The sequence below is a fragment of the Pygocentrus nattereri genome, chromosome 3 (assembly GCF_015220715.1).
Source record: "Pygocentrus nattereri isolate fPygNat1 chromosome 3, fPygNat1.pri, whole genome shotgun sequence".
Classification (NCBI taxonomy): domain Eukaryota; kingdom Metazoa; phylum Chordata; class Actinopteri; order Characiformes; family Serrasalmidae; genus Pygocentrus; species Pygocentrus nattereri.
In genome coordinates, this window is record NC_051213.1 from 8,242,606 (window position 1) to 8,270,254 (window position 27,649).

Here is a 27,649-nt window from a genome sequence, read left to right on the forward strand (position 1 = left end):
AAAGAAAGAATGAAACAGAACGAAAGACAGAAAAAGAGAGAAAGAAAGAAAAACAGAGAAAGAAAGCAAGCAAGAAAGAAAGAACAAAAGAAAAAGAAAAAAAGAAAGAGATAGAAAGACAGAAAGAAAAAGAAAGAACGAAAGAAAGAAAATGAAAGAATGAAAGAAAGACAGAAAAAGAGAGAGAAAGAAAAGTTGACACCAATAACACAAAAAGAACAACAATCAAGAAGAGACGAGAGGAGAGAAAGGAGAGGAAAAAGGAGAGGAGGGCAGAAAGGAGGAGAGGAGAAAGGAGGAGAAGAGAGTCTCCCTCTTTTAGCTGAAGCTCCAGCAGGACAGACGGTAAACGCTGTTCACTGTTCTCCACACAGACAGCACCAGGAAACAGACCACTGGTCACCCACTAACCACAAATCAGCATCTACAGGTATCTGTATGGGGCAGACACGAGCCGAAAACACTGGATGGGACATCGGAGAGAAAGAAGAATGAATCTGATTACATTCTGTAACAAATCTACCCTGAATCAGCACAGTGTTCAATCAATCCACTAACACACAAACAGCTACACAGCTGACGGTCAGTGTTGCTGACCAAGGATCTCTAAATAAACTCCCTGAGTTGAAAGACTGGCTAATACCTCAAAATAATGATCGATTTCCTTGAAATATTGAAATATGATCTTAAAACAATGAACACGGGTAATTATTTCTGGATAATAAATAAGTTATAAATCATTAGTTGTTATTCTGACACAGTAATTTATAGTAACGAAATTAAGGCAGTATTTTGAGATACTAAGTCAATATTTTGGGAAAGTCGTAATCGGTCACAGTAAGACTGTAACTTCGTATCTCAAAATCACTGTGTTTTAAGCTCCTCTAGCAGAGCAGCTGATGCTCTGCCTCACTCGACAGCACAGCCACAAGCCCACAATAACCACAACATAAAAGCAGCACAGTAAAGGCCAGTAAAACATCACTCTCACCCACATGAGGAGCCACGGACACATACAGCACACAGCACGATGGGAAACAGGACTCCACACATTTAACTCAGCAAGCGCTGATCTTAGAGTAATGGAAGCTTACGGACACCAATTAGCACTGAGCAGAGGCCATTCGAGGCGACTCGAACACAGCCTTCAGCCCGGGCAAGAAACGCCAACACGCAGCCAAAGGCAGGGAAGAAGGCGAAGACGATGATGAAGAAGAACGCTAATTTCTGGTAGCATCCCATATGGGATTCTTATGGTATGTTAGCACTAAGCTAAAGCAGAGACATTTGAGTATTTTTCACACCTGTACAAATCAGAGAAGAACATCTGAAGCTTGTGAAAGACACCTTGTGTGTTTATTTGAAGCTGTTAATGTAAAATATTTTACTGTGAACGTATCAGTTTTACAGTGACTCCGTTAAAAGTCCCGGTTACTGCTCAGTTAAAAGTCCCGGTTACTGCTCAGTTAAAAGTCCCGGTTACTGCTCAGTTAAAAGCCCTGGTTACTGCTCAGTTAAAAGTCCTGGTTACTGCTCAGTTAAAAGTCCTGGTTACTGCTCAGTTAAAAGTCCTGGTTACTGCTCAGTTAAAAGCCCCGGTTACTGCTCAGTTAAAAGTCCCGGTTACTGCTCAGTTAAAAGTCCCGGTTACTGCTCAGTTAAAAGCCCCGGTTACTGCTCAGTTAAAAGCCCCGGTTACTGCTCAGTTAAAAGTCCCGGTTACTGCTCAGTTAAAAGTCCCGGTTACTGCTCAGTTAAAAGTCCCGGTTACTGCTCAGTTAAAAGTCCCGGTTACTGCTCAGTTAAAAGTCCTGGTTACTGCTCAGTTAAAAGTCCTGGTTACTGCTCAGTTAAAAGTCCTGGTTACTGCTCAGTTAAAAGCCCCGGTTACTGCTCAGTTAAAAGTCCTGGTTACTGCTCAGTTAAAAGCCCTGGTTACTGCTCAGTTAAAAGTCCCGGTTACTGCTCAGTTAAAAGCCCTGGTTACTGCTCAGTTAAAAGCCCTGGTTACTGCTCAGTTAAAAGCCCCGGTTACTGCTCAGTTAAAAGCCCTGGTTACTGCTCAGTTAAAAGCCCTGGTTACTGCTCACTCACTGTCCACTCTACTAGACACTCCTACCTTTTCGGTCCACCTTGTAGATGTAAAGTCAGAGACGACAGCTCATCTGCTGCTGTACAGTCTGTGTTGATCATCCTCTAGACCTTCATCAGGGGTCACACTGAGGTGTTTAAAAACTCCAGCAGCACTGCTGTGTCTGATCCACTGAGACCAGCGCAACACACACTAACACACTGCCACCACGTCAGTGTCACTGAACTGCTGAGAATGACCCACCACCCAAATAATACCTGCTCTGTGAAGGCCCATGGGGGTCCTGACCACTGAAGAAAAGGGTAAAAGGGGGCTAACAAAGTATCAGATGGACTACAGTCTGTAACTGTAGAACTACAAAGTGCAGCTATACAGTAAGTGGAGCTGATAAAATGGACAATGAGCGTAGAAATGAAGAGGTGGTAGTAACGTTAAATAACCTTTAACATGACAAAAGTGTTGTAGGTACTGATTCTCTGTGAAAATGATTTGAAATCTTGTTTATTTCAATTACGTTTTGTGTGAGTGTCTTACTGTAAACAAACATGGTTAATGCAATGTTTAGCTGTATCTATGAACTTTGTTGAAACTACATACAATTGAACAAAATATAATAGATCCAAATAAACGCATTGTAAAAATATATTTAACACGCATGTTTTTGGCCATTTTCATGCATTTGGAATATATTTTTTTTCACATGGACTGGAATAGCTTACTGTTAAAACAGCAACACCCAAAGAACAGACCTTTTACTTTCGGATTGTCGGTTTCTTAAGAAAAGGAAAGCGCTCTGTTGGCAGTGATGGTTAAAGGGAATGCTAAAAGTAACAATAACAGGGAACCTACAAGTTCCCTACACGGAGAACAGACTCAGCAAATCCAGCCTTGTATTTTAAACGACTTCTCCTTAACAAATACTGACCATCACAGTTTTCATCATAACACTACAAACTAAAACCGAAAGCATTTAAAGGGGCATTTTTAAAAAATTCTGTATAAATCAATCTTCTCTGCACAGTGGTTTTATGTGAAATGGAGCACTTTAGAGAAACTAGCTCAGATTTTTTTTTTAAGTGGTGATAGACGTGGTGGCAGTCGTGGGCTGGAGGTTAGGGAACCAGGCTTGTGACCGGAAGGTTGCCGATTTGATCCCCAGAGCCGACAGCACATGACTGAGGTGTCCTTAAGCAAGACACCTAACCCCCAACTGTGTGTGTGTATTCCTAGTGTGTATGTGGTGTTTCACTCCTCAGATGGGTTAAATGCGGAGATGAAATTTCCCCACTGTGGGACTAATAAGGGTCTCTTAATCTTAATCTAATCTAATCTAGAAACCAGGGGTCATGATATGGAATACAGCCACAATGCCAGTGTAGCATTTTTATTTGCTTTCCAAAATGACCAGTGAATCTACAGGTCTTCTGAGTTTCTAAATATAATTTATTTTGTTTGAAATGTATTTTCTTTAGGAACTGGGTTGGCTGTAGGGACTATTAACGTCCCACGTGTCCACGTGCACATTTGAAAAATGTGAGTCAGGCATCAGGTAACCCATTTGTAAACATTTAAGGTAACAGCTTCCTTTGATTTAGCTATCAAAAGCACTAAAACTGTTCGACATCTGGTTCCCATCTTGACTGTTCTCAGCAAGTTTCTCTAGAACAAAGCATTTCGCATAAACCACTCTGAATGAATGTTTGCACCCGAACCAATTAATTATGCAGAAATTTTGAAAAACAGGTGGAATTTCCCTTTAAAACCAACTTGAACCCAACTGAAATCAAAATTAAAAGTAAAATAAATAAAAGACAAATTTAAAAAATGTTACACTACAGTAACTCCAGGGCTTAGATCTAAGACTGGTTCGTACAGTGAACATGCTGAGTGCTGCCGCTGCTGCTGAGAATTTATTAGGCCCTTTCCAGAGAAGCAGAACAGCCCAGCCAACAGTGTGTGTGATCTGTTTCCTCTGGCCATGTGGTCAGTGGCGGTGTGGGCGGCTCGCTGACTCAGACAGAGCTGCAGAATCACATGCCCTCAGTGCTCCTGAGTCAGTGGGTTAATCTGTCACTTACATCAGGGGGGAAAAAAAGTGGGACGTTCACAAAAGGCTGAACTAAATCTCTCCGCTGGAGGGGAATTCACTCTGTACATGTCTGTGCAATTCACTGGAAAATTAGACCTTTTTATTCCTCGAGGGCTGGAGGAGGTTAAGTGGAGGCTAAACGGTCAATAACTGGATCACAGGAAGAGAGACTAAACCAGGAATTTGAAATATTTATCAGTAATCAAACAGTGGGGAGGACTTTAATGAGTGTTTGAGTGATCATGTCTGCACACCCAAATAAAGACGAGTAAATACCATGAAAATATACACAAACAAATACTAGAAGGTGTTCGAGAATGTTCTCACACCTCAGCACGTTTTGCTGACATTCACTTGCCTTAAAGTGGAGTTCATTCAAAAAAATGCATAATTACGTGGTTACAGTACAAACAGAGTCATTCAGAGCGGTTTGGTTTGAAATGCTTAATTCTAGACAAACTTACAGAGTCAGTACTGTTCACAGTGGTGGTGATCAGAACCAGACGTCCATCTCTAAAAGGTCCCTCGCAGAAAGTTATTACATGAAATGGTTATGAATTGACTGCGTGGTATATTAGGCATTCATTTATCACAGTTTTGAGAAGGTTTTCACCTAAAATGTATTCATTTTAAATGTATTTTTGGTGGAGGGGTATATGCAGGGTATTGTGAGGTAAAATAGAAAGGTAAAAGAAAATTTGAATCATCACTATTATATATATATATATATATATATATATATATATATATATATATATATATATATATATATATATATATATATATATATATATAAATAATAATAAAATAAGTGTTTTACATGCGACTGACATTTTGATGTTGGTGGTATAATGTAGTGGATAACACCTATGCCTTCTCTGCTGTAGACTGGCCTGTCTGGGTAGGCACCCTACACTATACTTATAAGAGTCCATGGGCAAGACTCCTAACACCCAACACTACCTTTGCCTACCTGTGTAAAATGCAAGTTGGTCTGGATAAAAGCATCTGCCCAATGCCATAAATGTAAACGTTTCACATCAAGCCATCTTCTGCGGTCATTCGCCTAATCAAACAGCCTGTATTATGCGCATCCTTAATAAATAACATAAATAATATAATACAAATAATGTTAGCTAGTGCACTTCAGAATCATTATGATTAGGATATATTTAAAGGCATATTTTCCATCTTTGCTAATCGTTCTCAACACTGGTTAGCGGGCTCAATTGCAAAGGCCAGTCACACAATTGCATACTATGTGCTGTAAGCCTCCTGACCACAAAAAGTCTTTAGGAAATAATCTACTGTGTTTTGATGAAACTACAAGATTCATCATTCACATGACACAGCAAGCATAAATAATTTGGGTCAAAATATTGTCAAATTAACAGCATTAATTGTGTTTTTAATACACCTCTGCAATTGTAATGCACATTTAATGTTTATTTGATTATTTAACATATTGAAAACAGCAGAACATTAAATCTAAACCGTCAAAAAGGTCCACCCCCCCCCGAACATGTTAAACAATATTTGCACTTTGTCCGAAATATTTTATTTATTATTTTTCGGAACTCCTCGCTTTTCATTTATGACATTTCCACTTCCAGACGAATGTAGGGTAATTCTACAAGTCAAACAGAGAGTCATTCAGAGTGGTTTGATGCAAAATGGTTCATTGTAGAGAAACGCACCAACTAAAATTTCTCCACAGTGGTGGTGATAGGAACCAGGCGTCACAACATCAACATAGCCGCTTCATTTACTATCCAAAACCACCAGTGAACCTACATGTGTCTGAGTTTTTACATGTAATGTTAATGGGAAAGGCTGCAAATCTGAAAAACAAAAGAAAGAAAAAAATAAAAGTTTTCTTGGCAGAGTGGACTATTTGGTCTGCATGCGCTCATTTACCATGAAAGCATTTAAAAAAAATAATAAATACATAAACCAAAAAAAAACAATTCATTTAAAAAATATAGTCTCAGGCATCGTGTTGCATGTGTGTCATCATTTTATGTAGTTACTTTCTGTGAGGGAACTTCAGACGTCTGGTTCCTATCACCAGCGCTGTGAACAAGTCTGATTCTGTATGTTTCTCTCAAAGGAAGCATTTCACACCAAAGCACTCTGAATAACTTAACATCGTAAATGATTGACACTTATTATTCTCACGATGGGGAAGTTTCACCTCCTCATTTATCAGCATACTTACTAGTGAACACACACACACACGCTAGGGGGCAGTGAGCACACTAGCCCGGAGCGGTGGGCAGCCCTATCCACGGTGCCCGGGGAGCAGGGCCGGTTCCCTAACCTGAAGCCCACGACTGCCACATGCTTACTTACACTGATACTTTAAAACATGAGTGGAATTCCCGTTTAATTCTGCATGTATGCAAGCCAAATTGGGCAACTGTGTCCATTTCGTGTGGCCCTGATTTCAACTGCACTTCCAAAATCACAAGGAAATTTCCTGCACAGCAAAGCCATCCAAACACACGCAGAGGAGACATCAGTGCAGCTTCTGAGTCACTTCTGTCATGAGGGGTCCTTTTATTGCCATAGCTATCTTTAGCTTCAATCGCTATGGATACCACAGACACTATGTGAGTGAGGGGGAGCGAGAGAGGGGACAGTCATAAAAAGGAGAATTCCTCTCTGTTGACCCTCTAAACGAGCCTCTGTGTTACATTCATTCACAAAGTGAACTGAGCCACTCTCCCTCAGACGGCTCATGAATGAGGACAAAGCCCTTATATCGCTCTGCCATTAACCGGTCTATCACAATGAGAGAAAAACAAGGCAAAATGATTTGTTTGTCTGTGATACACAATGCATGCGATTCTCTCTTTGTATGTACCGCAGTCTGATAAGCCGTCTCTCAGCACTGGATAAATACCTGAGTGCAGGCGTTTGTGAAAAAGAAAAAAACTAACTCCAGTACTGGAAACAGAACCACAGAGGTTAAATGTTTTCCTGCTTTAATAAATTCAGCATAACTATTCATGAACTTTTAGGGCAGAATTAAGCAGAGAAAACACTAAGCAGCAGCTCTGACTTTGCTCAGGTCCAGAGAAACTGCTAGAAAAGTCCAAGAATCAGACTATATATCTGATCCATCAGAAGACAAGCTGTAGAGTAGAAGCTGCATCACGCCTGGACATCAGTAAAGCACACACAAAGCCTTCACATGGCAAACAAACACAAACAAAAAAATCTTACCATGCATACAGGATCATAAAAAGAAGGGGAGGAGGACAGAGAGAACATGTGTGAAAAGAAGAGGCAGGGAGTCAGAGATGAAAGACAGACAGAAAGAAAGAAAGGAAAGAAAAAGTGAAATGGAAAGAAAAAGAAAAGCAGAGACAAAAAGAATGAAGCAATGAAGCAATGCGAGCATGAGAGAAAGGACTAGGATACGAAGAAAGAAAGAAAGTCAAATAAATAAAGAAAAAAGAAAATGAAAGAGAATAAAAACAAAAAGAAAACCAAAAGTAAATGAAGGAAGAAAAAGCAAAGAAATAAATGAAAGAAAGAGAAAAGTGACAGAAAAAGAGAAAAAGAAAAGACTATGAAGCAGATTGAGCATGAGAGGAGAGGAAAGGACACGAGTGCGAGAGCAAGTGAGAATGGGTGACAGAGCGCAAGAGCAAGTGAGAATGGATGGGTGAGCGAGCGCGAGAGCAAGTGAGAATGGGTGAGCGAGCGCGAGAGCAAGTGAGAATGGGTGAGCGAGCGCGAGAGCAAGTGAGAATGGGTGAGCGAGCAAGTGAGAATGGGTGAGCGAGCGCGAGAGCAAGTGAGAATGGGTGAGCAAGCACAAGAGCAAGTGAGAATGGGTGAGCGAGCGCGAGAGCAAGTGAGAATGGGTGAGCGAGCGCGAGAGCAAGTGAGAATGGGTGAGAGAGAGAGAGAAAGAGAGCTACTATATTGACCGTGTGACTCTGACCTGTGATATGTGGTTAATGGACGACTCCATCCTGCGCAGCTGCGACGCCTGGATGTCCAGCAGCTGCAGCACGTTGTTGGCTAAGGCATTGATCTGGTAGGCCACGCTAGCCAGAGACTGGGTGGTGTAGGCTTTGGTCTCTTCCAGGGCTTTCCTCTTATCCTGGGCCTGCAGGACAAGCAGCAGAGAAACTACGTCAATATAACTTTATAGATCATTACAGCAGCATCTGAGCTCACAGCTTCATAAATGTGGAAACACACAAAACACAATGCAGCCAAACAAAAACAACCAAAACCCAGTCAGCTGCCTGGGATGGACACTGTACTGTAACAGTACTGACCGCAGTCTGCATCACGTTAGATCTGTGTTGAGCAGATCAGAAAAAGACAATTTCAGAATAAAACCGTCGGGCATTTATTTGTGAACTGCAGTCTCTAGGGAAAAATATATTAGTTTATAGTTTATGGAAATTCAACCTTGTAGTACTGTCATTGTCCATTGCTTTATTCTGAGAGTTTTCCATGGAAGCTGCTGTGAATGATCAATATTAGCCTTTTGGAAGAATCAAGACAATTTATTACCACATAAAATGTCAGAAAATAAAATCTTAACCTAAAAAAAAAAAAAAATTATGTTAACCAAAAAAAAAAGTTATGACAGTAATTGTCACAAACAGATCTATTGTTTATGCAATCAAGCTTTAACCCCACTGCAAAACTTCAAAAAACAGTTCTAAAAAAGAAATTAAAAATTTTAAAATAATAATAATAATAATAAGTAAAAAATAATAACTTTAAAAATTTGAAAAAGACAGGTAAGTGACCTTTATTAGTCCCACAATGGGGAAATTTCACCTCCGCATTTAACCCATCCGTGAAGTGAAACACCACATACACTCTAGTGAGCACACACACACACACTAGGGGGCAGTGAGCACACTTGCCCAGAGCGGTGGGCAGCCCAATCCGCAGCGCCCGGGGAGCAGTTGGGGGTTAGGTGTCTTGCTCAAGGACACCTCAGTCATGTGCTGTCGGCTCTGGGGATCAAACCGGCGACCTTCCGGTCACAAGGCTGGATCCCTAACCTCCAGCCCACGACTGCCCCAGGTAAAGGACTCTTTCCAGCCTGTTTATTTGGGTTGTCAGATGGGATCAGACATAAAATAGGAATTTTATTCTTGTTTGTTTGTCAAATATTTAAACATATTTGAATTTTAAATGCATTTTAAAAAGATCCACATTATTTTGCAAAGAAAATTGTAATACAAATGGGTAAACTGTCCCTTCAGCCCTGTGAAAAGAAACTGTTTTACTTTTGCAGAAAAGTTTCCTGCTAGAGATGCGAGAAAAGCAGCTTTAGCTGAGCGAAAGCTTAAAGCAGAGCAAAGTAAGTCTTTTATATTTTTTAGCCTGTACTGCGACGGATTTACAGCCAAGATGGTAAAATTGACAAAAACGTTGTGGCTCCCAAGAAGGTTAGATTTTTGTTGAAAAGGATAAAATGGCTCTTCTTAACATTTGGGTTGCTGACCCTGTACTAGGATCTGCAGCAGAAGCAGCATATAAAAGGAATTTCTGCATTCAAATGTGCTGTTTTATCAGAATCTATGAATAATTGAACAGTCAAGCTGTATTTTGACCACTCTAATGTAGTTTTCTTAATTAGTTAGCTTTAACACTCATTTATACCGGGAATGAAACTGACCAAGTTAAACGAGAAGCAAATCTCCAATCTCAAACATGAACCGTCTGCCAGCTGACGGCCCAACTGCTTTACTGCAACTCAAAAATGACCAGCTAGGCTTTCAGCCAACACAAACTGCTCTGAAATCAGAATCAAGACAGATGCTGTCACATGCAGCATCTTCTCTTCTGCAAGAAGCTTTCGGTTCCTGCTCTAGGCCAGCCTCAGCGAGGTCGTGTGGTAAGCCTCGATCAAATGCGGTCAACCGCCGCTCGTATAAGAAGCGCTGCTGCTTTTACAGCAGCATAGGAAACCCGAGAGCACAACAGACTACAAACGCAGAGAGAAAACAAACAGGCCACAAGGATCACCCTCGTTAGATAAGCCTCATGACTTCAGCATTCACAGCCTTATGACCTGAAAGGACAAGCCACACTGTTAGAAATGAAGGTTCTGTGCAGGCACATTTCTCGTTCATCAAGGTACACACAATGTAAATGTTCCCTCTGAGATACCCAGGAGTTTTTAAGGTCTGACTGTGGACCTTGAGTAAGTTTTTCCAGGTGAAAAGTTCATATTTGTACCTTTTCATAATCTAAAGTTTTAAAACAGGGCAATAAAATAAAAGCCTGGAGACGAGACAGGGGGTGTGGAGTCAGTATACAATAGAATATATCATTTAATAGAAAAGATCATTTCAGTGGATTATGGTGCAATTATGTTCCCTGACTAAAGGTACCGAGATGTACCCTTGTGGGTCCCACCCCAGTGACAAGAGGGGCACTGCCCCAGTGACATTGTAGTACCTTTATTTCTGAGAATGCATGAGAGTTAACCTGAACTAGTAATGCATCTCAACCCATCTAAACCCAATTATGCTTCTTCAGTTGTTATTGTGACACCTGCCTATACAACACATATCAAACGAGGCCTACCCCTTGTTTTCGAGTGTCATCTTGCTCGGTAGTGGTTGAAATCTTCCCTATGAAATGGGACCCACCAATAAAAAGAGCATTGCTTCATTAACAGCTACTCGCGCTGTTCTGAAAGCGAACCTGCCCGTCTGCCTTGACAGCAGAGGAGGGTAAAGTTCAGCTTCTCACTGCTGGGCTTCAGATACATTTAAGGCATCATACACTCTCAGAAAAAAGGTAGTAAACTGTCACTGGCATGGTCCCCTCAAGGGTGCATCTCAGTACCTTTAGTCAGGGAATATAATTGTTCCATAATCCACTGAATATGTTCTGAGCCATACTGACTCCACACACCCCGTCTCGTCTCCAGGCTTCTATTTTATTGCTCCGTTTCAAAACATGCGGTTACGAAAAACGTATAAATACGTACTTTTCAACTGGGAAAAAAACTTATTTAGGGTGCTCAACTAGGACCTTTAAACCACTGTTGTACCTTTACATTGTTAGCTGAATGAAGGGGGTGCATCAATTATTTATTATCGCCCACCACTGATTCTTCGGTGATATGAAGCTGAAGTCAACTATTCACCATCTTCTTGATAAGATTTTCCTGTTCCACCTTAAATGGAGCAGCAGTTCTGATGCCTGAGGTGCCAGAATCTAACTGCTGCATCATTTAAGGTGGAACAGGAAATTTAACTAGATAACATCAGCAAACCACTAGTGATTTTTTAATGCTTGTTATGATGAAAAGAACACCAATACATTGAAGCCACATTAAACTATAAAAGTTTTCATAATGTTTTAACACAGAAAATTCTATTTGTGAGTTTCTTTGGTCACTTTTTTCCTTTTCTTCATAACACTCTGTTTGGAGTGAGTCTCTAGGAACCTCTATCTGGAGGGTCATGTAGTCCCCTCTATCTCAACAAAGAACAGGGACACCCTACCCCTAGATGTGAGCACGCAAAACGGAGGTGTTGGTCTAAGTGTAAGGGGCGAAGGGTGAAATGGGATTGGGCCTTAGTTCTTAGTTCAGGTTTAGACCTTAGTTTTTTTAAAAGCTTTATTTGTTTTTAAATCCGAAATGGTTCCTAATGTCTTTTATTATAAAATACTTCACAAAACTGTCAACTATAGAAATCGTGTGTCATCTGTCAAAAGCTCAGCCTTGCCACTGTAATCTGGTGTAAACAGCCTTGTCACTGTCGCGGCTGCTCATTTTTAAGGGCTGTTCGTCATCGCTACATCACAGGCGAACAAGGTGGAGTGAACTGTGGAGTGACAGCAATGAGTGACATTATCACGAGACATTAGCGATCATAGAATGTCACTCACTCAATCAAGCACACAGAAAGGCTGGAACAAAACTGCTGCAATGTGCCCCCAACAAATGTTTGCTTGTTTGTTGGATTATGTGAATGTCTTGATTCATCAAATCACATACAGAAACTGTGGCGATTGGTCAGGACACAGTAAAACATTCAGTTATTGTTTAGAGCAGGGCTCGGCAACTTGCGGCTCTTTTACTGTCTTGTTGCAGCTCCACAGCAGAATTAGATTAGTAGGTAAAAATAAAATCCACCTTTGTAGTAAAATAAAGCTCTGCTGATCATTCAACACAGTTCTAACACTAAATGGTCTTAAACGCTGGAGTTAATGCAGCCTATATCTGCTAATTCACCCTTTAACCCTGAAGATTGACGTATAGACAGCTGGTCACCATAGCAACGCAGATCAATCTTGCCTAGCTCATAGCTAACAAAAAGGTAAAGAGAAAGATTCAAGATAAACATCAATAATTTAGAGATGAATTGACGTATTTGCGTTTATAATCACTTCTGCTGGTTTCCTGATACATTTAAATCAGCAACAAGAAACTGTCAAAACACTAAAAAGTCATGAAGATGAAGTTCCACCTTAAATTGTGCAGCAGTTGCATTCTGACACCTCAGGCACAATTTAAGGTGGAACAGGAAGATTCGAACACAAAGCAGGTGAATGAGAAGCGACTTCAGCCTCATAAAAGTCGAACGTTGAGAGACAATGTATGAGAAACCGTTCCGCTTTGGCCAAAAAGTTTCCTGCCAGAGATGCGAGAAAAGCAGTTACAGCTGAGGTAAAGCTTAAAGCAGAGCAAAGTAGGTCTGTTTTTGCTTATGTTCTTTAGCTCACACTCTGAAAGTCATATTGAGACATGTTTACAGCCAAGCAAATATACTGGAGAAGTAATAGTAAGATTTGAAAATAAAAGTAGGTGTACTTGAGTACACGTACTACTTACTACTAAGTAGGAATTAAAAAAAAAAAAAAGCAAACTTCAAAGGCTAAATGCTCTTCACAGCAAAAGAAACTCTACATTAAATCCACACATACAGATACAACAAAGCAAGCTGTGATACGAGGCTGTGCCTTCGCATCTGTTCAATCGAGAGAGCTGCGCTTTCACTCTAAAGCCATTATGATAGCTGCACATCACCACAATCTGCTGCAGATTTCAGTCTATAGATGCTTCACTGATTGAATTATTGCTCTGAGCTCTCTGAAAACCCACCGTCTTACATCCGGACTGCTCAGCTGAAATCTCCTCTCCTCGTGGCTGAGAGGGAGCAAAGTGCTTCTTAACCCACAGCTCCAAGAAGAACTGCTCGATATGGACGTTCTGCCTCCTGAACTCCAGCGCAGGCTGATATGTCTGCACCCCGCACTTCATAATTTTGGTTCTTTAAGGTTTTTTTAATAAAGAAAACTGCTCTGTATAGAACCATAAAGGTTCAAAGAACCCTTTGCATGATTAAAGGGTTCTTTGCATCATGAAAGTGTCCTTCTGATTGATGGAGAATGTGCTGTAGATGGTTCTATCTGGCACCAAAAAGGGTTCTTCCATTGATACAAACTTGACACTGTATACTACACTAAGTATGACTACAGAAGAACCTGGTTTTGGTGCTTTATAGAACCCTTTTCAAACAGATTCTATGATGCACACATTCTCCATCAGTCAGAAGAACTCTTTCACAATGCAAAGAACCCTTTAATCACGCCAAGGGTTATTTGAATGTTCATGGTTCTACACAGAAGCATTTTCTTCATTCAAAGAACCAAAATTATTAAGTGCGTGGCGCAGACATATCGGCCTGCCCGGGAGCTGGAGGGCAGGAGGCTGAATGTTCATACTGAGCAGTTCTTCTTGGAGCTATGGGTTAAGAAGCACTTTGCTCTTGCTCTCTCTCTACAGAACCATTTTCTTCATTAAAGAACCAGCATGTTTAACGGTGCCATTATACCATTATTAATGTCACAGAACGAGATTTGTTTTCAGTTGTAGACTTGGCCTACATAGATAACTGACTGCAATTTGCTGGGTGTGTCATTGTTCTGAAAGTACGGTTCCAAAGACTAAATAAACAGTGGGTTTCCTATCTGAATGTGCTTTCTGTCTAGTTAATGGTTTACAATTCTGTATAATGTCTGAAACAATCTGACGAGGTGCACCATGATTTGGGGGGGGGGGGGGGGGGCATTAATGAACGTGTGCATTAAGGAGGTGCATTTGGACTAATTTCGATATTTGCGTATATTCAATATTCAGATTTTAACCACTGCTCTCTGCTCAATATTAAGCGAACAGAACAACAGCACTGGACAGCATTGGATGATGGAGTCTCTCCGTCTTCCTGCAGGTGGTCTTTTCTCATCATGGGGTGATTTGCCAGCTGTAAGTTTGTCTGAGAAATATATTTCACTGGGCCTCATTCACCAACCGTTCTCAAGTAGAAATTTCTTCCTAAAACCCACATACGCAGTTTACACACAGAACCTCCTTTGGGTTTTCTACCCCCAGGCTGTCAGGCTTCTGAACAAGCTGTGACACTATGGGTCTTTCCTCAGTTACCATTTCACCCGGTCACTTTGTCAGTATTATTTATTATATCATATACAACAGTTAGTTCTGGCCACGCAAACTGATTGGCTGAGAGGTGTTGTAACCGTGCTGTTATTTTGCCATAACATCTCGGCTTTTTCAAACACCATCATCATGTCGCTGAGACGCCGTCGCTAAGCAAAGAGTTTGACAGCTGTAGGAGACGCTCAAGCCATTTTAACGTTTTTACTTCTTTGCCACAAACAGAAAACGGACACTTAAGATCACATTTGACTGACGTCCGATTTGATCCGACTCTGAAGATGAGACGACACTAAATTCCCAAACTGTCGTCACCACTGAGCAGCTTTTCAGTCGGCAGCCGTGACAGAAGAACAACTGAACAAACTGGAATCAGCCAGAAATGAACCCAACACCATTCGCCAGACGTGTCTGATCTTCAGAGTCGGACCAAATCAGACTGAGCCGTAAAACTGACCCAATAAACACTAAGAAGCTGCTCAGTGGTGACGACAGTTTGGGAATTTAGTGCAAGGAGCTGGAGAACGAACTGCCGGCTGAGCAGCAAGTGGGCGGAGCTCGTTAATCTGACGTAGCAACAAGCTGCTTTTTAAGGAGCTATAATTTGGATGAAGGCACTGAACATTAAAACATTAAACGCCACGTTCACAGGCAGTTTATTCATTTCTCACTGTATTTATTAAACTATTTAATTTTGTCAGCGTATATATATGTATATAACATAGCATGTATATAACACTGCTCTGCTGTAGAGTGATTACCTGAGCCTCACCACAAGCATCTCAATGCACATGCAAATGACAAACCTGAAACTTAGGAAACTTAACTCAGATCCTGACATTCAGTGTTTTCTTATTTGGGATTTGTTCTTCAGTAAGAACAGAATCTACACACGGTCAAGAGCACAACATGAGAATGGTTCCGCGCATATCATGAATCACATCATAAGAACACATCATGAATCCGACAACGGCTTGTTCTTAGGACTTTTCTCAAGAACACATTTAAGAAAAAAACCTTAGGAAGATATTAGCGAATGAGGCCCATTGTTTGCAGACCTAACGTTGCTTCGCCTAGCTTAAAAACGCCACAGTAGACTGGCTACGCTGTCTCTGTCTTCTCAGTCATGTCCTTAACAAATGTGCTCACATTCACATATTTGTGTCTTATAACTGCAAAGTGTAACGTACTTACTTACGTAGTCGCAAATGTGAGCAAAGCTCTTACATTTTACTCTCAAGATAAAATCTGCATTTCACTGAATTGTTGGTCTGTATATGTATGGGGGCAGTCGTGGGCTGGAGGTCAGGGAACCAGCCCTGTGACCGGAAGGTTGCTGGTTCGATCCCCTTGGCTGACGGTCCATAACTGAGGTGCCCGTGGATAGGGCTGCCCACTGCTCCGGGCAAGTGTGCTCACTGCCCCTAGTGTGTGTGTTCACTAGTGCATGTATGTGGGTGTTTCACTGCACGGATGGGTTAAATGCAGAGGGCTAATTTCACAGTGTGCAAACATAGTGACAAATGGTTGGTAATTCAAATTATATTTTCTCCACCTTCCTATGACAGAACGTAGTGAACGGGTGGAAACTGATGTCATTACTGCCATACTGGCATCTCAAACAGTTACCTTAGAACTGAACTTCACAGCCTTTGTTTACTTATTTGAGTATGTATAGAAAATACTGATTAAATGAATATTAAACCTCCCATGTTTTTGACTTATAGATGTGAAGCACCTTATGAACATGACCAAAGTGACTGTTTAGTTAGTAGAAATGACCAAAATTGAAATTAAAAACTGATTCTTTGCATGAGTTACACTATGCACCACTTTTTATTCCTGACAATATAAATATTTTCGCTTTTGAAATGTCGTAAAATACGACAAAACAGAAACGGGATCTTGTTAAAATGGGACAAAGTATACTTTTGGTGGCGCGCCCAAGTTCGGGCTATTTGTGGGAATCCCTGAGGGCTCTCTTTGGTGTCATTTTAAGAAAAGAAAACTGAAACTATTCCATGGCACGGAAGCTGTTTTTAGAAATAAGACATTCTTTTACCACAGAGTAGCAGCACACAGGAAGAACGGGCTCATTAAAATGTTACAAATGCTAATTTATTGACTTAATGTGAACCTCATCATCATGGAGCAAAGATCAAAAGTTTAGGCTCAGAAACCACCTCCCCATGATTTTGTTCCAGCTGCCTGACTTCTTTAAATAGTTTAAACCAGCAGATCAGCTGCCCATGAGTTCAGAACAAAATCCCGGGGAGGAGTTTCACCTTCTGAACTTGCAATTTTCTCGTCCTGTAGTTCCCCTTTCCAGCATAAAGTAGGGTCTTCCCTTCTCCATCAGCCACCACAACCCAGCAAGGGCTCGTTAATGAGCTGATTAGTTGGATCAGGAGTGTTAGAGAAAGAAAAGCACTACAATATGCAGGGCAGGCGTACTTCAGGACCAAGACTGGGAACCACTGGCTTTGAGACACGGTGTGACGTGGGATCAGTGTGAAAGCCAGCCAATGGGAAATGATAAAGACATGCTAATGCAGCTTTTACACAGGTCTGAGGAGATACACCAACCTTCCACAGCTGAGCTCCCTGATGCACCCATTATCTCCCATAGCATTAGAACTGGACATTATTAACAAGCTTCCAATATGTGCCACCAATTCATAGCTCACATCACATATTATAACTGCAACAGGATCACAACGGCTAACCAGTATCCGGTCGCATCTCTGCCAGGGCGAATATGTAGTAATCGGTAAGCCGGTTGTAGGAGCTACTGATGCCTTCAAGAAGAATGTTTTTGTGGCCTTTTGTAGCTACTGCCATGTACCTGGGGGAATTTCACCTTCCATTTTTAACATTTCTGTATAACTCAATCACTGAGAAGTCATTCAGGGTGGTTTGATGTAAAATGGTTCACTGTAGAGAACCACAGATTTCTTTACATTGGTAGTCATAGGAACCTGGGGCCATAATACAGAAATTTCTTATCTGTTGGTCTTCACTTAAGATCTGACAGGTCTAGAGAAGATTGTTCACAAATTCGTATTACAGAAGCAAATCTTAACTTGATTTAGGAATCTTATCTCAAGTTAGGAAATCTCAACCTACTTGATCGACGCAGACAATCAACTGTCGTGTCTGTTACCTAGCAACATACATAAATCAAGCTAGTTAGCCAGGCAGCTAAAAGTTAGCTACTGGTACTGAGGTAAACAAGGTCCAACAAAACTAAAGCACGACAAGCTGAAAGTTCAGTATGCTGTGTCGCCACTTTGTGCTGCATCAGAGTCGTCGCTCCACAGTTTCAGTTTCAGTTTCCCAAACGCTTTAGCCAAGCGCGCTAATGTTACTCCTCCTGATAAACAGACGCACATTCAGCTCCGTCTCCTCATTATTCACCACCATCACTGTAATATTTTACTTGATGAGTTTAACATTAACAGACTAAAGCAATAAGAGGGGACGGTGGAGATAGTCTGCAGCGTCTGAGGTTTTAAAACTCTGTTAGAAAAAAAACACTAAACATAGATATGTGTAGCATCATTATGCTATTTACAGTCAACTATGCTGTATGTCACTGCACAAAACACAATAGAAACAGACGGTTAAACAGAAGTTAAGACTCTCTGGTTGATCTTAAAATTAGGACAGAATTTAGGAGATTTAGTCTAGTTAGGATGTTTCTGTCATACTGGTTTCTTACCTGGAGTTAATGAAATGAGATTATGAACGTAAGAACTGTTGTCCTGTAATAGCTTCTGTCCTAAATTCAGTCCCAACTAAAGCGGTCATGGTGACTAAACAGACAAGATTTCAGAACATAAGAAGTTTCCATCATGTGGCTCCTGAACCACCGTGAAGCTAAATGTGTCTGAGTTTTTATATGTATTGTTGATAAATGGCAAAACAGTGGTAAATCTGAACATTCTGTTTGGGTACCCTGCATATCAGCCTACATAGCAGAAGCCAAAGAGTAATAACTGAAACTAAACCATCCCAGAGTAAACACACGCCATATCACCACGTTAGACGATATAAACCACCATCTCTTTATCATTTCTTTCTTTTTTAAATCTCTCTCACTCTCTTCCTGGGAAAACGCACAGTCTACAAATCACACTGATTCTATGCTTGTCTCTAAACATTTAGAGGAAAACAAAGAAATGGGTTTACTTTTAGTGCTTTTTCCCAGGAAAAGAGTGAGAGAGATTAACAGACAAAGAAAGTAAGACAGGCAAAGATAGAGGTGGAACAGTAAAAGACTCAGAGAGAGAGAGAGAGAGAGAGAGAGAGAGAGAGAGAGAGAGAGAGAGAGAGAGAGAGAGAGAGAGAGAGGTTTCCAAACAACCTCAGCAGAAACTCCCCGGCAGTAAATCTCTTATCTCCACATTAGCCCAGTAAAAGGCAGGAGGACAGGAAGCTGAAGGAGGAAAATCACACCGACTTGTCGGCCAAAAGTTTGCATATTTCTCCTCCTACACGTGTAAATGACCGACACCTGGCTTTAGTCTACGCTAAGACAACGAAGTGAAAACTGCATGCACTGCGAAAAACATCTGCTTTTAAATTCCTGACATCTTGCGCTTTTTAATGCGAATGTGGGAGGATGATTATAAGCTATGAGTACAGACATCAGTTACTCTGGCCAACATACGCATTCCTAGATGGAATTTATGCTAAGCCTCCAAGGCTAAGAGTTCAATTCTTAGGAGAAAGTTTAAGAGAAAGAAGAGGCCAGTGGGGGTAAACCAGCTAACAGCAGCCCTTTAGGGACTGGGAGCCTGTGGAAGAGCATAGATAAGCACTCATTACATCAGCCATGAAAATTAAAGTCTACCCAAAACTGCAAGGTAACAGCAGTGAATTGTGCAACTGTGCTCATGCTAAGCTCTCATTCATTGGCAGTGGTGCAGTATTTCTTTCAAGCAAGAGTTTTACATAAAATCCTCTCCAAATGCAGTCAAATCAGCCAAGATGCGCTCAAGTTTAGCTCTTTAGTTTTCACACTGAAGCTAAAACTTAATAAAAGCTTGTGTCCCATCAACCAAGCAATGAAGGTGAAGGTTTCTCTGAGGTTCCTGAGGTCCTTCAACATCTGCCAGACTATGCTCAGGATCTTCTAAGAGTCTGTGGTGGCGAGTGCCATCCTCTATGCTGTTGCATGCTAGGGAAGCAGGCTGAGGGTGGCAGATGCCAACAGACTCAGCAAACTGATCCGCAAGGCCGGTGATGTTGTGGGTGTGGAGCTGTACTCGCTGACGGCCGTGTCAGAAAGGAGGACGCTGTCTAAGCTGAAGGCCATTATGAACAATGGCTCCCACCCACTATACGACACAGTGATGAGACACAAGAGCTCATTCAGCTCAAGACTCACTCTACCAAAATGCAACTCAGAGCGCCACAGGAAGTCATTCTTACCTCTGGCCATCAAACTCTATAACTCCTCCCTCAGTGTGTGATTCACAAAACTCAATACCAAACTGTTCATATGTGCAATAATAACAACTGTGTGTGTAATAACTCAGAAGGACACTAACTTAATTTAAATAACTAACTACTTTATACCTGATGTTTCATATTACTATCACAATCACCGCCACCTTACTATATTCATAAGTAATCTTGTGTACATACTGTAAATTTCTCTTTATTGTCTTAAATTATTAGTAAAGTGTTTATTTTTAGATAAATGGCTGCAACTGTAACAACTGCAATTTCCCCTTGGGATCAATAAAGGAATCTGAAAAAACAACACGTCACTTATTGGAGTCCAGCACTGAATGGTATTGTTTAATGCCCTGCATGGAAAATAATGGGGTCACTAAAACATGAACAAACCGCAGTTTAATGTAAAAGGTTGTACAACATAAAACACAAAAGCAACTGAGAATCCAAAAAAGGGTGGAATAGTTAATATACTGCTTTTCTTTGGCTCTACTGGCACGGAGCAAACTGAGCCTGAATCACCACACTTTCTTTTGTTTGAGGCAAAAGCGACTAGAACTTGAAGTGCATCTCCATTTGCGGTAAATGGAAAAGTGCACACTGGAAGTGATCTGAGGCGATCGCTTTAAGGGCGAAGGTGGCTCAGTGGCTCGAGGCTCTAGCAGGAAGGAAAAGTCCAGGCTTCCTCTCCTGAGAGGGGGGAGGGGAGGGCAGGGGAAGGGGGTCAGGACCACCCCCTCCAGCCTCTCAACTAGCTTCGAGGGGGGTTATTGAGGAAAGGAAGAAAGTAGAAAAAGAATATAGGGAAAGACAGAATATTAAATGAAAGAATGGAGAAAAAAGATTAAGATAGAGACAAAAAAGTGAAAAAGAACAGAGAAAAATGGGAAAAAGAAAGAATGAGGAAGAGAAAGAAGAAAAAAAAGAAGAAGAAGAAGAAGAAGAAGAAGAGCAAGACAGAAGAGAAAAAGAAAGATAGGGACAAATAGAAAAGTGAAAGGGAGGATGAGAAATGAGAGGAAAAAACAGATAATGGAGAGAGTAAGGAGAGAAAAAGAAGAATGGAGCAAGACAGATGAGAAAAAAAAAGAACAGAGAACAGACAAAGACAGAAAAACAGGGGACGAGAGAGAGAGAGAGAGAGAGAGAGAGAGAGAGAGAGAGAGAGAGAGAGAGAGAGAGAGAGAGAGAGAGAGAGAGAGAGAGGGGTTTCTCAGTCTGTATCGTAGCTGTTGAAAAGTCACAGCTGCAGGGTCTTTATCGCAGGGTTTTCTGGAGGGTCTCTACAGTGACGAGGGAGACGTCTCTCCACTGAGAGCTCAGCGCCCGTCACTAAGCAGATAAACCTCATGGGCCTCTCAATAGCAGCTTAGCTGTGAGGAACAAGTCAGAACAGCCTCCCGTTCTGCGAAACAGCCGTGTTTCAGGGATACGTTTGTCTTCTCTGTGGTGCTGACAGCCGAGCAGCGTTGGTAGATCTACTACCCCCAAGTGAAATCCAGGAGCCAGAAATGCTTGGAATGCCTTAAGTTAACACCACGTAACTCTGCTTGAGGAGGACACAGACCTCCTCACTGAGGATTAACTCCAGCAGAGAGAGGAAGGAGGGATGTGACACATCTCCAAGTCATACGTCTGTGAGCAGAGGTTCTGCTCTGTGCTGCAGCAGAAAGGTTTAGAAGATGAATCAGCACTCGTGCTCATCACTCTGAAGCACGGCGCCTCTGTGTGAAGAGCAGATGAAAGTCTAAGGCAGAGGAAGTGGCTGTAATTATCGGCTTTTTGGCAGTTGTCTGATCTCAAATGGCCACTTGGGTAAGAAAGATTCCACTGGCTAATCAGAGGAAAGAGCCTTCCAGAGCTGGACCCCACCCAGCCGGGCCAGCGGACCATCACAGTGACTGATAAGTGACTGAAGAGGTCCGAAAAAGCAATTCACATTAAAACTAAGAGTGGAGTTAGGGATTCTGAGGTGCTGTTAAGGGATTTAACCCTCAATTGCACAATGTTGCCTCTGTCTAGCTGCTGTCCGTGCTGCACACAGCGGTTACTCCAGATTTCAGCTGGTGGTCATAATAACATGACTCGACAGTATCTTCATATTGGTGCAGGGCTGGAGGTTAGGGAACTGGCCCTGTGACTGGAAGGTTGCCGGTTCGAACCCCAGCACAGACAGTCCATGACTGAGGTGTCCTTGAGCAAGACACCTAACCCCCAATTACTCCCCGGGCGCCGTGGATAGGGCTGCCCACCGCTCCGGGCAAGTGTGCTCACTGCCCCCTAGTGTGCATGTGGTGTTTCACTTCACGGATGGGTTAAATGCGGAGGTGGAATTTCCCCGGTTGTGGGATTAAAAAAGTATCACTTAACCTCCTGTCCTCTACATAAACCTTTCTAGGATTTAATATGCAAAGTCATGTGTCGCCAATCTTATCCAAAAAGAGCCAGTGAGGGTCCAGGTTTTCATTTCGACCAAGCAGAATCTCATCCAATTCCTCTGATGTAATCAGTTGGCCTCAGGCTTCAGCCGATTAGTTATATGAAGTGAGGTCCTGCTTTGCTACACTGGCTTTTTGGGGATAAGACTGGTGACGCCTCAGTTAAGTTACTACAAACTAATGTAGAAACTTTGCTCGCCCTCCTGAAGACACTGGTGTTTAATCTCAGACACTGTTCCATCCGCCTCTCAACACACTGAGCTCTTCTCACATTTATACCAACACGTCATCATGCTGGGCTTCTTGTGACAGGCTAGTTTACATTTCTATCCTCCGTTTATATTGTTTTTGTTGTGTTTTGGTTTTGCTATCCGGTGTTGACCAAGGGCCATATTACAGAAACCTCTCAAGTCTGAAATCTTATCTGTTTAGTCACCATGACAACTTTAGTTAGGACTGAATTTAGGACAGAGGTTATTACAGAACAACAGTTCTTACGTTCAGAATCTTATTTCATTAACTCCAGGTAAGAAACCAGTATTACAGAAACATCCTAACTAGACTAAATCTCCTAAATTCTGTCCTAACTTTAAGATAAACCCCAGAGAGTCTTAACTTCTGTTTAATTGTCCGTTTCCATTGTTGACAGCAGCTCAGTTCACTATAACTGCCATAATGACGTAACATTCATTTACACTATAAATGGGTCTTTGACTTGTTTTTCCCCACAGTGGTTAAAAGCTCAGACACCGCAAAATATTTAAGTGATGGTGGTGAATAATGAGCAGACGGAGCTGAATGTGTGTCTTTATTAGGAGGAGTAACGCTAGCGCGCTCGGCTAAAGCGTTTGGGAAACTGAAACTGAAACTGTGGAGCGATGACTCTGATAAACAGCACAAAGTGCCGACATGGCATACTGAACTTTCAGGTTATCGCGTTTTTACATTGGCAACAATAGCTAACGTTAGCCGCCTAACTAGCATGATTGATGACATGTTTACGTTTCAGCTGTGTCCGTATAGCTAGTTGCTAGGTAACAGACATGACTGCTGATTGCCGATTTCACTCGAGGAAGTTAAGATTTCTTATAGAAGATAAAATTAATAAATCAAAACAAGATTTGTAATTGTATATTTCTGTAATATGAATTTATGAAAAAAGTCTTGACCTGTCAGGTCTTAAGTTAAGACAAAAAGACAGGAAATTTCTGTAAAATGGCCTCAGAGCCTGATGGGTTCCCCTCTCGAGTCTTGGTTCCAGTCAAGCGTTCCAGGGGAGTCTTTGCTGCCACCATCACCCTTGGCCTGCTCCCTGGGTACAAGCTTGGACTCATGTTTTCTATAAAGCTGCTTTGTGGCCTCGGCCACTGCAAAAAGCTCTATATAAACAAAGTCTGACTTCATTTGCATTAAAAATGTCCTAAAAGCAGTCTCCAAACTTCTGACTTTTGTCTGTGTCTCAGTATGTGATATATGTATAGGTCCTGTGAGTGCTTAGAACACTCCACAGGCCCATAATCCCCTTTTCCTCAATCTAGCCTCCACATCAGTAAACTCCACAAATCACCACTTGCTGTCAGGGGCGGTTCAGCTAATGTATCTAGAAGACATGTCTCGGAGGGGCCGAGTCAGTGCAGAAGACCGCCTGAGAACGTCCTCACTCAGAAACAGACACTGCTTTGTTTATTTCATACAACAAACAGATCTGGTTCAAAAATCTGACTGGCTGAACCAAACTACACTCCCAAAAATAATGCTTCTTATTATAGTACAGAACTATAAACACTCAAACATTAAACTGCATTAAAAATGGTTCTCTGCACTGTGAAAGGGCTCTTCAGACAGATACAGAATGTAAAAGGGTTCTGCTATTGTTACAACGTCAAGCTTGTACCAACAGAAGAACCCTTTTTGGTGCTATATAGAAGCCCTTTGGAAAAAGATGCTATATGGAACCATGTACAGCACATTCTCCATCAATCTGAATAACTGTTTCACGATGCAAAGAGGTTCTGTGAGTGTTTGTGGTTCTTTCTAGAACCATTTTTAAATAAATAACCTTTAAATAACCATCTTTAAGTGTGCAGACTTCATGACCTCTCATTCCTATCTCTGTGCGTGTCGATCTCCTCTATCATCCTCTATACTCTTCAAAAAAGCTGGTTCTTCAAGGGTTTTTTAGCAAAGAAAATGTTCTGTTTAGAACTGCAAACATTCAAAGAACACTCTGCATGGTTAAAGGGTTCTTTCTATCATGAAAGGGTTCTATATAAACATATGTTCTATTTAGGACCAAAAAGGTAAACTATAACAGAACCTTTTTGTTGCTATACAGAACAATCTATGGTACATTCTCCATCAATGTGAAGAACCCTTTCACGATGCAAAGAACCATTTAATCATGCGATTCAACTATTGAGTGTTGAATGTTATATCTGTATATAAAACCATTTTCTTTACTGAAGAACCCTTGAAGAACCATCATTTTTAGTTGTAAATACTCAACATGTCCACACAGCGGACCAGATACATCCACTGATACCCACACCCACACACACGCACATTTCATGTTATATATACACATATATACACACACACAGCTGCTGTCAGAACACCTCATATTACCATTTTTGTCATTTTTCAGTTTTTGAGATCATTTGAAAGAACTTGTTGTCCTTTACACTGTATGTAAATTTCATGACGAATGGACCAAAATAAATGACCCAGAATTACTTGGAAAGGCATCTGGTTCCATTGACTTACATTAAAAGTGAAGTATGTTTTTTTTTACTTCTCCTGTAAAGTTACCATTTTGGAGATACAAGATTTTGTTCCAACAACAGCGATATTTATATATACATATATTCACACACACACACACACACACAAATAAACTCAGTAGGTTCACTGGTCTGCACTTTGGGATAGTAAATAAAACGGCTATACAGTTGTATGCACACATTTTGGCACCCCTGGTACGTTTAACATGGTGAAGAAAAAATAAAATAAAATCTGTCCTGTGCAAAAGTCATGGTGCCTTTTATATTTTACTTATTTTTTATATATTTTAAATAGAAATGCATAAAAATTTGCAGTAGAAATCTCATATTTAACTCTGTTCCCTGTAGATGACGTGTTGACTTATTTATCTTATCAGTTAGATAATTAGCAAACGAAGTTTGGTTCCCATCACCACTTTAAAGAAATCTGAATCGGCAGGTTTCTCAACAGTGAACCTCACAACCTTCTCAACCGCGGAGGGGGGGAAGGGGGGCTAAAAATATGACTTTTTGACTGTAAAAGAGGTCAGGCAGAGGTGGCCCAGCCCTGCTGGACTCAACACTCTCCCACGAATTCAGCACAAGACTGCGGACAATCGACTGTAAGCTGCGACATCTGTGTGAGGGGGTTTTATCTCCATCACCATGGAAGTTCACTCGCAATACTAAAGCTTCAATTAAGCGAAGGCACACAAGCTGAGCGCGCAGAAGAAGGGACATGTTCAAACATGAGCGCCGCTGGCTGCAAATTACACCCGGCTTTAGACATGGGAGTGACCGTGGCGAGAGGAGGGGTACGGAACGCAGAGTGATGTAATCCTCTGAAAACTCCACTGTTTCTCACGCGCACTGTAGATATCCCTGACAAGCCGGCAGATCAGACGTCTAATGAGGGAAGCAGCAAAAGGTGAATTAAAAATAGAGGCTAATCCTCACAACACGCCACAGAGCGAGCAGACCCAACAGCAGGAGGCTGCCAACAACCGGCTTTATCTCTACCCAGTGAATCACGCAGGAGAGTCAGCCGCACCTCTACGTCAAGCACTAAGAGCAAACACATGCAGAATTACGACACGTCAAGGTCTCAAGAGGCTTCTTCCCCACTACAATTACACTACAGGTCAAAAACATGGAAGCAAGCTTTTCTTTAACCTCTTATTCTCCAGGGTATATTCATGTCCACCTGAACATTCATCACCAAATCATAAGGCACATTATTTAATAACTGCAAGAAATAAATGTAAATTTTTATTTTATTTATTTATTTTTAAAATCTCCTCTCAAATTAACAGAACATGCGTTTATGATCTACAAATATCACTATATGCTTACAATTTACTGCCGAAAGCCAAAAATCTCAGATGCTCTTTGTGTTATTTTATAAAAGTAATGTTTCCAGAGCAGATCACTGAAGAGACGCCGCCTGTTTATAGTTTAGAGCCCAGATTTGTGGAAAAATGGGTTCAACTTCTTTTATTATAAGGGTTTAAAATGACATCACCGTCTATTTGACTGGAGAGAAGAGCTACAGCCTCACACGACGCCCAGCTTCTGAATGGAGCTTAGGAAATATGAAAGTTATGAAGAACATGACGAAGTGCGTTTTGGAACCACTGGTGGTCCCAAGGAGTTGAAGAGGTTAAAAGGACCCATATCACAGACAAACAAACTTTCTTTTCTTTTTTATGTAAACACTTCTAAAAGTTTCAAAAACCCTTCACAGCTTGTACAGTGTAAGTATGGAAACTAGGCTGCAAAAACATGCTTTGAGTTTGTGACATCACAAAAACCAACATATTTACTATTACCAACACATATCTGCCTGTTCAGCCTACAACAGTTTAGCTCCACCCACTCACACTGAGGCTATAAAGAGTGTTTTGGCCTGAGCTGCTTTTTAAATGAGGCACAATACAGGGCAGTCAATCAGAATATAGCTAATTTACATATCAGTCTTAAAGGCACAGTAACAAAAAAAAAATACCCATTTCATTCTAACTGATGAAGACAGGCTGGAAAACAGTAACATAAAAATAAATTGTTTTTGGTTAACATTGCACAGGCCATAAGCGGACCTGTGGGAAAAATAATAGAATACAATGAAAAATGTAAGGTATGGGTTCTTTATAGCTTCAAACCCGGATCATTCTCTCACCGGTCCATATGGAAGCCAAGCTCAAAAAAAAGCCTGTTTTGTGAGGTCACAAAAAGTAATCTACACGCATCCACGGACTCAGCCTATAGCAGTTTAGCCCCGCCCAATCACCCTGAAGTTATAAGGAGTGTTTCAGCCTGGACTGCTTTATGCATGAGGCATAATACAGG

The 27,649-nt window shown here is 41.3% G+C and overlaps 1 protein-coding gene across 7 annotated transcripts in view; it reads right to left on the reverse strand.

Annotated features, from left to right (window-relative positions):
- abi1a (abl-interactor 1a) overlaps window positions 1-27,649 on the reverse strand; it is a 104,372-nt gene that overhangs the window by 64,724 nt on the left and 11,999 nt on the right. For all 7 annotated transcript variants that reach the window (XM_017705379.2, XM_017705398.2, XM_017705370.2 and 4 more), the window contains exon 2: window positions 8,137-8,304. In XM_017705379.2, coding sequence (XP_017560868.1) covers window positions 8,137-8,304 — 168 coding nt within the window. The remainder of the gene's footprint in view (window positions 1-8,136; window positions 8,305-27,649) is intronic.